Genomic DNA, 13687 nt, shown 5'->3' with positions numbered 1-13687 from the left:
CCACCCTGCCACCAGATGGCCCGTGGGGAAGATGCATGCCCTGCTCGGCCCAGACCTAGCTGAACGCTCCTCAGTGAGCCCCTGGGGCTCCTGGACATGGAAAGCGGGGCCCAGGGCCATCCTGAGCTGCTGCCTGCGTCATCCTCTCCCTGGCTCACCACTGTGGTGTGTTCCCCCCAGGAAGCTCTGTGCTTTGTGGTCAGTTTGCAGCAGTGGGCAGTTGCTTCGGAGGACACCGCATGCCTGTGCCAAGGGGATAGGCCGCCTGGTGGCTGGCTGGCCATCTGGCCAAGGGGACTCTTATGTGGCTTCTGTTTCCCCTGAACATTCCCTGGAGACCTGGCACATAAACACCTTGGCTTGATGGATAACATTCCGGGTTTCAGATAAGTTCTGGCCTCCCACCTGACAGAGTCTCTTCTCGGGAACCAACATGCTAATTTGTTATCAGCAAAATGCGGTCACGCCAGTGTGAAGTGCTGAATCGACAGGTGGGAGTGGGTGTACGGCATCTTCCTGGTTCTCGGAATGACTGAGTTCACTGGTGTCCGTGGTCAAGAAAGTGGCCCTTGGCAGGTGGCCTTTACTCCATGGTTGGATTTGGAGGAAACCCAAGCTTACATACTGGCTAATGGCCCCACTGATGAGGAACCCTGAAGACCCAAATGGGCAGTGGACTCCCGGGTGATGCCCAGTGGCCAGATGAAAGGTGGGCAGTTCACATGCAGAGGGGCCTTGGAAGAAAGGCCTGGTTAATGTAACCCCACCTTTGAAAGCCAGTGGACACTGAATGACGGCCCACCACCAGCCCTAGCCCCTTTGATCACAGAGCTACAGCAGAATCCTAACCATAAAGGGGGAAATGCAAAACTGAATTTCAAATTCTCATGGATTCAGAAGTCCCGGAGCCAGGGGAGCTGGATGAACCCCTGAAACTATTGCCCTGAGATCATCTTTAACCCCCCGGGATTTCTTCTTAAGACAATACCGCCACCCACACCACAGTGGCTGCCATCAACTCGATGGTGACTCGTAGTGGCGCTGTAGCACGGGGTGGAACTGCCCCGGTGGGTGTCCCACTGTAAACCTTTACGGGAGTAGACAGCCTCATCTCTCGCCTTTGGAGTGGCCGGTGGGTTCGCACAGCTGTCCTTGTATTGTGTGGCCGCTACACCACTACAGCCCCTAATCAAGACAGGGTCGTTGTCTTGAGGTGTCATCCATCGGTTCCGATCATAATGACCCAACGTGCCACAGAAGAAAGCACCTCCCGTCCTGTTCGAGCCTCACAATGGTGTTTCTCTTGGAGCCTACTGGGGCGGCCTCCGTGTCCCCCGAGCTCGCCCAGGGCCTGCCTCTTTGTCACTGCCCCTCGACTTTACCAAGCACGACGTCCTCCTCCAAAGCGCAGGAGACTAAGTCTGGCTGTCCTCACCTCTAAGGAGCATTCTGACCAGATGTCTTCCAAGACCACTCGGCGAGCGTCCCCAGCAGAGCCTAGCTTCGTCTGGAACACTGGTCCTGTGAGGCCTGTCTCTACAGAATCACATAGACAACAGCGACCTGAGAGGTTAGATCGAGACCTGAGAGGGCAGCGGGAACCCTGGTGCTTAGTGATGATGCTTGAGCTGCTAGCTGCAAGGTCAACAGTTTGAAACCACCAGTTGTACCTTGAGAGAAAGATGAGGCTTTCTACTCCTGTCAAGAACGACAGTCCCGGGAACCATCAGAAGCAGTTCTACCCTGTCCTGTGGGGTCACTGAGTCTGAATGGACTCAGCAGCAGTGAGCTTGGGGGGTTGGTTTTAGAGGGCAGTGAGTTTATGTGGGGGGAGGGGAGCACCTCAGGAAAGGAGGGTGAGAAGGCTGCCTGACTTCATGCAGTCTGGGTGTCTGGATCAGGCAGGAAGTGTGAAGTTGATGCATTTATTGCAGGGTCTATTCTCCGCCACACCCACAAAACAGAGTAAAGGAACAGAAAGGGTTGGATATGATAGGTAGGATAGGATAGAATAGGTAAGATATGATAGGTAAGATAGGATATGATAAGTAGGATAGGATAAGTAAGATAGAATAGGTAGGATAGGATAGGTACGGTAGGATAGGTAAGATAGGATAGGATAGGTAGGGTAGGATAGGTAATATAGGCTAGGCTAGGTAAGATAGGATAGGATATGTAGGACAGGATAGGTAAGATAGGATAGGTAGGGTAGGATAGGTAAGATAGGCTAGGCCAGGTAGGGTAGGATAGGTAAGATAGGCTAGGATATGTAGGATAGGATAGGTAAGATAGGGTAGGACAGGTAAGATAGGCTAGGATAGGTAATATAGGCTAGGATATGTAGGATAGGATAGGTAAGATAGGCTAGGATAGGTAAGGTAGAATAGATAGGATAGGTAAGATAGGCTAGAATAGGTAAGATAGGCTAGGATAGGTAGGATAGGTAGGGTAGGGTAGGATAGGTAGGATAGGATAGGATATGTAGGATAGGATAGGGAAGATAGGGTAGGATATGTAAGATAGGATAGATAAGATAGGGTAAAATATGTAAGATAAGATAGGTAAGATAAGGTAGGATAGGTAAGATAGGATAAGTAGGGTAGGATAGGAAGGGTAGGATTAAGATTAAGTTTAGGGTAGGATAAAAGAGGCTAAGATAGGATGTAGGAAGGAAGGGGAAAGGAAAAGATAAGATTGGGATTGGGATTGGGAAGGACAGGAGGCCCCCTGGAGCTCCATCCTCTGACACACCGGCCCCCAGGGCCAGAGTTCACGCCACAGCAGCTAGATTGTGTTGTTTTGCTTTTCCCATGGGAAGGAATTCCAAACCAAGTATAGGTGCCACTTCCTGTATTCCCAAGGAGCCACAGGTGGTCGGAGCAGTCTGGGGAAGTGACACGGAGTGGGAGGCCGCCAGACTGGGAGGTGCTGTGAGCCCGGCAGAGCCCTCCCCACTCCTGGTCGGAGGTGCTACCTGCCATTCCCAAGCCCAGGGCTGTGGAGTCGACTCCGAGGCCTGGAGACCCCCTAGGTTCGGGCAGAACTCCTCCACAGGAGGGCGCAGACAGCCCCTTTCTCCTGAGTAGCTGCTGGTGGGTTTGAACCTCTCACCTTCTGGTTAGAGTCCCTGTCCTTAGCCCGGCGTGCCACCAGGTTCCCTTTCTGTCATCCGCAGCATGTTGCACCAGCACTGGCCCATGGGGTTTCTCAGCTGGCCCAACCCCCCGGGGGAAGGAGGGCAGGTCCCTACCTGACCTCATAGCAGACCCCTGAACCCAGAGAGCCGACTCGTAATGGGTGCCCAGGCCAGATCCTCCCCCAACTTCTCACCCAGTGCTCCCTCAACTCCAGTGAGCAGCGGGCGCCATAGCTCATTAAATCGGACCAAGGTCTGGCGGCTTACGAAGCAGATTCTTCCCAACTGTGACAAAGGCCCACTGCTCACGTGTAACCTCGCAAAACCACCCCGTGCCCTTCCCCAGAGCCTCGGACTGGCCAGGGCGGCGTGGAACTTCTAGTTCACGCCAGGAGCACCGCCAGAGAACACTTGGCTCCAGGGCTGGATAGGTGCCAATGGCAGCTCATGAGGGCCAGTCTGGTGGGGGCACTCAGAGCCCAGCTGGCCTGAGTTCAAATCCCTTGGGTGCCGTCTACCAGCCAGGGAGTGGTCCCGTTTCCTCCTGCCTCCATTTCCTTAGCTGTCCACGGGCCCATCGGTAGCCTCTACCTCAGGCAATGGGAAGGGTTTCATGAGTCAACTTAAGCACAGCTTGCATCCAGCACCTGCTGGCCGGGCTGTTCTGTGCCTAGAGCTGTGTGGGTCCAGTGACAGGTGACAAGGCACCATGCCCTGGGCTCATGGGGCTTGTGTTTGGGGGCTCGGGGTACCCTCTGTGGAATGAGTAGTTGTCCATGGGGCCCAGTGCTGCAGCCTTTGCCTAGCACCCTGTGCTGCCCTGTGCTCGGAAGGGAGCTGCCTCTGTGTGAGCCTCTGGCTGTGGGTGACACCTCGCCTGCCCTGGAGGTGTTTTGCCAACCAGCAGCTGTCGTCAGCACACAGTGTATGGCCAGTGGCCCAGGGAGCCTGGGAGGGGCTGGGCCAGCCTCGCGCCCTGGACCCCACTTGCCTCCCAGGCCCAGGGGGAAAGGGCACTGTGCTTTGCATCAGCGATGCACTAGGTCAAAGTTTAGTCAATCTGAAGTTGTGTAAGGACTTCCTACGTTGGCCAGTCCAGGGTCCAGAGGTCACCAGCATTCTTGACCTGTCCAATGATTATCTCCCTGGGTTTGTTATGATCAGCGGATCGAAACATAATTCACCATGGCTGGGCTCCAAAGATCGGCCCCCTGACGTCGGAGGCGAGCCTCCCTGGCCACCGCCTAGGGGCAGGGCCTGCCTGCTCTGATGGTATTTAAGGCCCAGAGAACCTGCTCCCAGACACACCTCCCCGTGGGAACGTACACTGACCACGGGAAGAGCCTGGAAGGGACTTGGGATTGTCCCAAGGGAAGAAAAGTAAGTTGAACCTTTTCATTTTCGTTTTACCCCTCTTCCTCCTCCGGGGACCTGACGGAGGCCTGTCAGGTGAGAGCAGTGGGCAAGCCCACCGTTGTCCTGTTGAGGAACCAGTGTTTTCTGTTCCAGGAGATCTGGACCACCCAGCCCGCCAGCACCACTCTGCAGAAATGCCTCCTCAGCTTCAAAACGGCCTGGACGTCTCGGCCAGAGTCATCCACGGCACCCTGGACAGCCTGCCCCCGGCAGTGAGGGCGTTTGTGGAGGACAGCGTCACTCTGTGTCAGCCGGAGCACATCCACATCTGCGATGGGTCTGAGCAGGAGAACCGGCGCCTTCTGGACAGCATGGAGGAGCAGGGCATCATCAAGAGGCTCAAGAAGTATGACAACTGGTGAGTGGACCTCCGCTGCCCGCAGGGCCTGCCCAGCCATCCCCTCCATCCAGCCCCGCGGGCTGGGCGAGAGTTGACTGAAGACCTGAGATGTAGGGGGCGGTGGACTCTTGGGGGGACTTCCTGCCATGGGCAGCCTCGTGTGAACGTGACTTCTCCGGGCCTCTGCAGAGCAGCCCCAGCCTGGCACGAGACGGCAGGTACAGGAAAACTGTTAGCAACAAACTAAAAGAGCCTTCACCCAAAGTTCCCGATGTGTCTTCTCTCCGGAAGACAGCGCCCTGATTATTGAGTGAAGCCAGCCTGGTCTGGGATGTGGGAATCCAAAGCAGTCACGATGAGGTAAAGCAGAAGCTCTTTGCCAGCTGGGCGGATGGCCGATCATCGCGTTGACAGGAAGGCAGTCTTTGTCCTCCCAGTCTAGCTCCTAGTCTAGTCAGTGGCCCCTGGCCTGTGTCCTGGCTGGTCTCCTGGGCGTCTTCAGTGCTACAAAGAAAAGCAGGCCCAGGGCTGGCCCCTTCCTAACGGATGCTCAGTGGCTGGGGTCCCGGGTCCAGGTGCAACCTGGATGGGCAGCCTTTCCCCCTCTGTTCCTAACCCAGGTGCTTTTTGTTTTGGTGTTTGCAGCTGGCTGGCTCTCACTGACCCCAGGGACGTGGCCCGAATAGAAAGCAAGACCGTCATCATCACCCGAGAGCAAAGGGACACGGTGCCCATCCCCACGACTGGCCTGAGCCAACTGGGCCGCTGGATGTCCGAGGAGGCCTTTGAGAAAGCCTTCAACTCCAGGTTCCCAGGGTGCATGAAAGGTGAGTGGGCACCTTACCTTTACTATTCTCAATGGTCCTCTGGTTGTCTCTTTCCAAGACACCAGCTACTGGTAATGCCAGGGAGCACAGTTCTTCTCTGACTTCCAGGGGCTCGACGTGAGTCAGGGTTAACCGAGGGCCACTGGTCTCTGGTCACGCTAAACAGTGGTGGGGACACTCGTTGCTTGGGTCTCTTTACGTTCCACATGCGAAATCGGCATCATGTTCAAAGGCACGCCTCTGCTCTGCTCTGCCCGGGGTCTTCTGTGAACGTGGAGCGCATGGCCTCAGAAGGGCTTGGTGGGGCCTGTTGTTCCTGTCTTGAAACTCTTTAACTTCTGGATGCTGCCCCCTTTCCAGTGGACTCGTCTGTATTCGGGGGATGGCGATAGACAGGGCGGGATGTTGTAAGCAGAGCCCCCCCACCCCATCTTACCAGGCCCCACTGTCCCGGCCCCCAGGTCGCACCATGTACGTCATCCCCTTCAGCATGGGGCCGCTGGGCTCGCCTCTGTCCAAGATCGGCATCGAGCTGTCAGACTCGCCCTACGTGGTGGCCAGCATGCGGATCATGACCCGCATGGGCACCCCGGTCCTGGAGGCGCTGGGCAGTGGGGAGTTCGTGAAGTGCCTTCACTCTGTCGGCTGCCCCCTGCCACTGAAAAGTAAGCAAGCGGTGTCAAAAACCCAACGTTAAAGGGACCCTGCAGGGTGGCCCTCCGGGAGACCGGCGTGGGGACATGTCACGTTGATGGGGCTATGTCCTCCTTCCAGGGCCGTTAGTCAACAACTGGGCCTGCAACCCAGAGCTGACGCTCATCGCCCACCTGCCTGACCGTAGAGAGATCATCTCCTTCGGCAGTGGCTATGGTGGGAACTCGCTCCTAGGGAAGAAATGCTTTGCTCTGAGGATGGCCAGCCGCCTGGCCAAGGAGGAAGGCTGGCTGGCAGAGCACATGCTGGTAAGGGCACAGGGAACCCGGCCCACGCCCACGCGGCTCCCACCGTGCCCCCTCCACCGCCCCGTGTGCAGGTTCAAGGAAAGATTGGAAAATTCCATCCATGTCAATCTACTTGTACACGCCGCTCTTGGAGGGCCCCCCAAACAATGGGACTAATAGAGCCCCTCTGGAAGGCACACCCTAGTCAATATGATGTGGTACTGACACCGGTGAAGGACACCCTTTCTGTCCTCCTTTCTTTGTTCACCAGTGGGAGACTTTGATTAATGACCGAATGAAAAATCCACTCATACATGGACTACTACGCAGTCCACGAGAAAGAAGGAGACCCATATCTATAGATACGGGGAAAGGTCCACAATATGCCATGCAGTTTAAAACATTAAAAAAAAAAAGACAGCCTGGAAAACTTACCTTTAGAGGGCTTCCGGGTCAAGTGGAAATGAACTTGATGGTTTGGATTTGGGCTAGTCGCATTCTGAGACAGAAGGCCCAGCCACGCAGGGAGGACCGAGCCAAGATCTTACTGAGAAAGAAATGCCCCTTCCACAGATCCTGGGCATCACCAACCCCGAGGGCGAGAAAAAGTACCTGGCCGCAGCCTTTCCCAGCGCCTGTGGGAAGACCAACCTGGCCATGATGACTCCCACACTCCCCGGGTGGAAGGTGGAGTGTGTTGGGGACGACATTGCCTGGATGAAATTTGACGAGCAAGGTACTCATTATTTTTTTTATTATGCAAAGTGACTCGATTAACTACAGAGTGGGCGATTCCAAAAGAACGAGCTGCTCCCAGAGAGAAAGATGAGGCGCTCTAGTCCTGAAAGGAGTTAATCTTAGAAACCCACAGGGGCCATTCCACCCTGTCCGGTAGGATTTCCATGAGCTGGAATCAACTCAATGGTAGTGAGTGAGTGTGTGAGCGAGCGAGCGAGCGAGCAAGTGTGTGAGTGTGAGTGGGTGAGTGAGTGAGCGAGTGAGTGAGTGAGTGTGTGAGTGAGCGAGCGAGCGAGTGGGTGAGTGAGTGAGTGTGTGAGTGAGCGAGCGAGTGGGTGAGTGAGTGTGAGTGGGCGAGTGAGTGCCCATGGGCCAAACGAGCCCCCAGGCACCTTGGCTAAGAGCCCAGCTTCCGTCTGAAAGGCCGCCCTGTCAAGCCCGCCGGCTGCTCCTCAGACAAAGACAAGCCAGCCTGCTCCCACGAAGAGTTCCGTCTTGGAAACCCTAGAAGACGGCTCTACTCTGTCCTGTAGGGTCACGATGAACCAGTGCTGGATTTCTTACCAGTGGTCAAAAGTTGGCCCTGGGGTGAACTTTGACCTTCAGAACATGCCCGAGTCTTCTACACCCAAAGTGTTTGCGCTTTCCAATTGAGTTATGTCAGACTGTGCAGAACCTTGGAAACATAGTCCGTCAACAGTCTCGGATTCAGCGCGGCATCTGCCGTGTGCTTATGTACATACATTTGTTGCAACGAGACGGGCGGGAAACAGATGAGAAGAGAGCGTAGTAAACGCCTCACAGTTCAATACAACGAGTTGGTGGAAACAGACTGGAGAACATTCTAGGGTGGTGGAGAGTCAGAGCTGAGAACGCCGCCGGCACCCGCCTTGACTCTCCTTGTTCCTCATGTGGCCCCCTTGATCTACCCGTCTCCAGGTAACCTAAGGGCCATCAACCCAGAAAATGGCTTTTTCGGCGTCGCTCCGGGGACGTCTGTGAAGACGAACCCCAATGCCATCCGGACCATCCAACAGAACACCATCTTCACCAATGTAGCCGAGACCAGCGACGGGGGCGTCTACTGGGAAGGCCTGGATGAGCCGCTGGCCCCTGGCATCACCCTCACCTCCTGGAAGAACAAGAAGTGGAGCCCGGAGGACGGTGAGCTCCCCCCCACCCAAGAGGACTCGGCGCCCCCGGTCAGCTCCATAGCCCAGTGCTCAACAGCCTCTCGCTCTCTCGTACTGTAGGGGAACCCTGTGCGCACCCCAACTCGCGATTCTGCACCCCTGCTGGCCAGTGTCCTATCATCGACCCTGCCTGGGAGGCCCCAGAAGGCGTCCCCATCTCCGGCATCATCTTTGGGGGCCGCAGACCTTCTGGTGAGGCTCCCCTTCTCTTGGGCCCCCCACCCCTCTTCCTTCCCCACAAACATTGAAACCATTCACTGCCGGTCTCTCTGCACTCACCGTGACCCCGTGTGTGCCGGGGGGCTGCCAACGGCTGGTCTTTGCTCAGCGGCCCACGGCCAGGCCTCTCTTCCTGGGCACTTTGGGTGCCCCAGGGCCTCTGCGACCTTGTCAGATCCCGCCAAAGCGTGTCATTTCCAAACACCCAGGGCCGTGGGCCAGCCCAAACACCAGCCCAACCCTCCTGGCCCCCACAAACCTTCCTGAGCCCTTGCACTTCAGTACCCCATCTGACTTTATGACCTCCGTGTGGCCTTGGGGAGGTAGTCTCTACTTAGTGATGGCCTGCCCTGTGCCCTTCGCTGAATTAAAAAGGTGCTGGTGGGTGGTGCCCTATCCCTTTGTGAGGGGACACTGCCAGCCCACTGGTTCCTGTGAAAGAAAGCCTTTAGAAACGCCCTGTCTCTCCCTGCTCAAGGTGTCCCTCTGGTCTACGAAGCGTTCAACTGGCGCCACGGGGTGTTTGTGGGGGCAGCCATGAGGTCAGAGGCCACTGCAGCTGCTGAACACAAAGGTAGGTCAAGGTCAAGACGACAAAGAAGGGGGTTGTGTGCGCATGTGTGTGTGAGAGTGCCCCCGCTGGTGGATGCTGACCTAGCCCCGTGAGCATGGGGCCAGTCTTGTCCGTGGAGGGCACCCCTGACCACTTGTGGCGCCCCTCTCTCACAGGCAAGGTCATCATGCACGACCCTTTTGCCATGAGGCCCTTCTTTGGCTACAACTTTGGCAAATACCTGGCGCACTGGCTCAGCATGGCGGAGCGTCCGGCTGCCAGACTGCCCAAGATCTTCCACGTCAACTGGTTCCGCAAAGACCAGAAGGGCCGGTTCCTCTGGCCAGGATTTGGGGAGAACTCCAGGGTCCTGGAGTGGATGTTCAACCGCATCAAAGGGGAGGATGTCGCCCAGGCCACCGCCATCGGCTACATCCCCGCAGAGGGCGCCTTGAACCTGAAAGGCCTGGGAGACGTCAACCTGAAGGAGCTGTTCGGCATCTCCAAGGCGTTCTGGGAGAAGGAGGTGGAGGAGATCCAGAAGTACCTGGAGGAGCAGGTCAATGCCGACCTGCCCCAGGAGATCGAGAGAGAGGTCCTGGCCCTGAAGGAGAGAGTCAGCCAGATGTGACCGGGAGCAGAGTGCTCAAACCTCCCAAACCGTCCCCTTCCTGACCCAGGAGATCCACCTGGGAGCCGGAGACAGTGGGCTCTTCCGGAGCGGACCTCATCAGCCAGGCGATACGGCTGCAGACCCCCAAAGGCACACTTTAAATTTTGAGATGAGAGCCACAGAGTCAAGGCTAGGAGCCAATGAGACAGGGGTGGGGAAGTCTGGGTGTGTGTCCACTCCCCGTAGTTGCCCATCCACGTTCTGCTTCACCCTGAGGGCCCTGGGCCACCTTAGAGGGGTGTGATCCTTCACTGTGTCAATCTCCACCTGTTGAAATGCACAAACACAAAACTTGAGCTGTACATATGTGTGCGTGTGTGTGTGTGTGTGTGTGTGTGTGTGTGTGTGTGGTATATATATATATATTGTGTGTGTGTGTGTGTGTGTGTCCTGTTACCTGGAACCTACTTAATACCTTTGGAAAAATCTTGGGAGAGATGACCCACTCATCGTGGTCAGAAATGAAGTGTCCCTTTATGACTAATGCGTGTGTTTAAATTATTTATGTACACTACTCTGCTTTACCTCTGCATAATGGCAAGCCCCCCTCCCTCCACTTGGCCACTTCTTGTTTAAAAAAAAGACAAAATAAACTTTTATAGAAAAGACGGATACACTTAGCTTGTTCTTGTTTTTCGTCTCCCACCCCCTTCTCAACAACCCAACAGCAAACCACGCGAGGGGAAGTCTAGGGTCCCAATGCTGGGCAGTGGGCAGGGGGGCGGGAGGCAGTTGAAAGGCAGGAGTTGTGGGAATGAACAGAGGTCACCTGGGACCACTTGGGTTTTCTGAACCCATCAAAGCTCTCTCACAATTGTGTGGTTGTTCCAGGTCACACAACAGACAGAGAAAAAAAAACCTACTCAACACCCCCCACCACCACCACCACACCAACCCCTACCCCACGCCAACATCTGTTTCCCATCGGACCGGACCGTGTGACCACGGGAGTTTCAGAAGTAAATGGCCAGACCTGTCTTCTGAGTCAGGGAGCCTGGCCAGCAGCTGTCCGCCCCTGAGCCCCGTGCTCACTGGGCAGAAAGGTTGGCACGTGCGGGGCCAGGGGGACTCCAGTACCTAGCGCAGGGTGACCGTCCCGGGCACAGTCTGGGTCTGGGTGCGCTGCCACCACAGGATGCACTTGTGGGGAGTCTCACAGACCCAGCCAACGATGGATGCTTTTGAGCGACGTGTCACCTGCTGGGGTGGGGGGGGAGTGTGTTTCAGAAGGTAGGAGCAGAGATCGGGACCACTGCGCCTGCATGCTCTGTCCCCCAGCGGGGTACCGGGTCTCCTCTGCTCCCCATGTTTCCAGGGTGTTCCGGAACCATCCAGATAAGCCCAGGGCCTGTATTGCACATTCTTCCCTAGATGAGTGCCCCCGCCCTCCAGCCAGCCCCTCCTTTGTGGGCCCAGGCGGTGCTCTGACCTTTAACCTTCACCACACCCAAGGGAGCAAACTGCCCAAGGTGACCGCAGGTCCCCCCGCCCTCGCAGGTCAAGGCCCGGTGCCCCTGACCAGGCTCCCCAAGGGCAGGTGAGATGAGACCATCCCCATTTGACAGGTGGTAAAACGGAGGCCAGGAGTGCCACTGGGGCTGGGAAACACCGTGGGGCGTTCTTACAGGACCCAGCGCTGCAGATTTGTTATCATAGGGTTCCCAGTGTGCCAGGGAGGGTTGGGTCGTGGGGCTGGGAGGGTAAAACCCACCCAGCGCCTCCCAGGGAGAAAGGCCTGGTTCTGCGTGGAATCTGCTCCACGGCACAGGACAACATCCCAAGCCTTCAGATGGTATCAGCCCTCCCTGCGCTAATTTCTTCATGCCAGCCGCTTTCCACCCTGCTGCTGCCTCTAGTGGCCAGCAGCTGTAGCGCGTGCTCTGACGTCCAAGCTGAATGTCCACAGGAGGAGAAGGCAGTGCTGGGCCCAGGCCACGTGGCCACCATGTTCCTGGGACCCCCAAGAGGGATGGGACACAGCAGGGCACCGTCGCTCAAAGGCACATCCTGTGTCCCGTGTCTTGTCCTAGCCCTCCCGGGGTTGTCACGCCCCTGGCAGCCAGAGGTGGCCGTCTTGTGGACGTCCAGCAAACTTGGATAGGGCTGTGTGGCCCGCAGGCCCTGGAAGCCTGGCCGAGAGGATTTATACAGACAGACAGTTTGCCTGTCACTCTGGGAGTTGGAGCCTCCTGTGCGCAGGCCAGCCCTCCCGATGGCCCCACGCGACCCCATCCCAACACCACAGTGACGTCTTCTATTGGGCTCCCACGTATGAGCCGACCCCTGACCCCATTGTGTTCCCGGAGCTGCGGCAGTGTGGGCTAAAGACCAGACACACCAGGCACACAGCAAATATTGAACTAGGACAGCAGACCTGCCCTTTCCCAAGCACTGAGGTAGGCAGGGACGGGCATGGAGGGAAGGATGGGGCTCTCCCTGGCTCTGCTGGGGTCCACTCGGACCCCACAGTCCAGGACTCTCACTCTGGGACCGGCACAGCATGTGCCTTCTGGAGGGCCAGGCACTAGTCTAGAGAAGCAGAGCTGCTCCACACACACCCTCCGGCTGCCAGACTGCCCAAGATCTTCCACGTCAACTGGTTTTTGGGCTAGTCGCATTCTGAGACAGAAGGCCCAGCCACGCAGGGAGGACCGAGCCAAGATCTTACTGAGAAAGAAATGCCCCTTCCACAGATCCTGGGCATCACCAACCCCGAGGGCGAGAAAAAGTACCTGGCCGCAGCCTTTCCCAGCGCCTGTGGGAAGACCAACCTGGCCATGATGACTCCCACACTCCCCGGGTGGAAGGTGGAGTGTGTTGGGGACGACATTGCCTGGATGAAATTTGACGAGCAAGGTACTCATTATTTTTTTTATTATGCAAAGTGACTCGATTAACTACAGAGTGGGCGATTCCAAAAGAACGAGCTGCTCCCAGAGAGAAAGATGAGGCGCTCTAGTCCTGAAAGGAGTTAATCTTAGAAACCCACAGGGGCCATTCCACCCTGTCCGGTAGGATTTCCATGAGCTGGAATCAACTCAATGGTAGTGAGTGAGTGTGTGAGCGAGCGAGCGAGCGAGCAAGTGTGTGAGTGTGAGTGGGTGAGTGAGTGAGCGAGTGAGTGAGTGAGTGTGTGAGTGAGCGAGCGAGCGAGTGGGTGAGTGAGTGAGTGTGTGAGTGAGCGAGCGAGTGGGTGAGTGAGTGTGAGTGGGCGAGTGAGTGCCCATGGGCCAAACGAGCCCCCAGGCACCTTGGCTAAGAGCCCAGCTTCCGTCTGAAAGGCCGCCCTGTCAAGCCCGCCGGCTGCTCCTCAGACAAAGACAAGCCAGCCTGCTCCCACGAAGAGTTCCGTCTTGGAAACCCTAGAAGACGGCTCTACTCTGTCCTGTAGGGTCACGATGAACCAGTGCTGGATTTCTTACCAGTGGTCAAAAGTTGGCCCTGGGGTGAACTTTGACCTTCAGAACATGCCCGAGTCTTCTACACCCAAAGTGTTTGCGCTTTCCAATTGAGTTATGTCAGACTGTGCAGAACCTTGGAAACATAGTCCGTCAACAGTCTCGGATTCAGCGCGGCATCTGCCGTGTGCTTATGTACATACATTTGTTGCAACGAGACGGGCGGGAAACAGATGAGAAGAGAGCGTAGTAA

General features: G+C 56.5%; 1 protein-coding gene across 1 annotated transcript; it reads left to right on the top strand.

Annotated features, from left to right (window-relative positions):
* Positions 1-4428: 4428 nt before the first annotated feature.
* Positions 4429-10648, top strand: PCK1 (phosphoenolpyruvate carboxykinase 1). The gene is made up of 10 exons (XM_004717138.4): positions 4429-4516; positions 4646-4910; positions 5538-5719; positions 6181-6384; positions 6494-6681; positions 7234-7396; positions 8338-8562; positions 8652-8783; positions 9289-9384; positions 9540-10648. Exons 2-10 carry the CDS (start codon positions 4687-4689, stop codon positions 9992-9994), a joined length of 1869 nt encoding a protein of 622 aa, XP_004717195.1. The 5' UTR covers positions 4429-4516; positions 4646-4686; the 3' UTR covers positions 9995-10648.
* The last annotated feature ends 3039 nt before the right edge of the window (positions 10649-13687 follow it).

This window comes from Echinops telfairi, unplaced genomic scaffold, assembly GCF_000313985.2.
Source record: "Echinops telfairi isolate 266 unplaced genomic scaffold, ASM31398v2 ScPeMD7_7413;HRSCAF=8451, whole genome shotgun sequence".
NCBI classification, from domain to species: domain Eukaryota; kingdom Metazoa; phylum Chordata; class Mammalia; order Afrosoricida; family Tenrecidae; genus Echinops; species Echinops telfairi.
The sequence above is the reverse complement of the archived record's forward strand: the minus strand, read 5'-3'. Positions and strand labels throughout refer to the sequence as shown.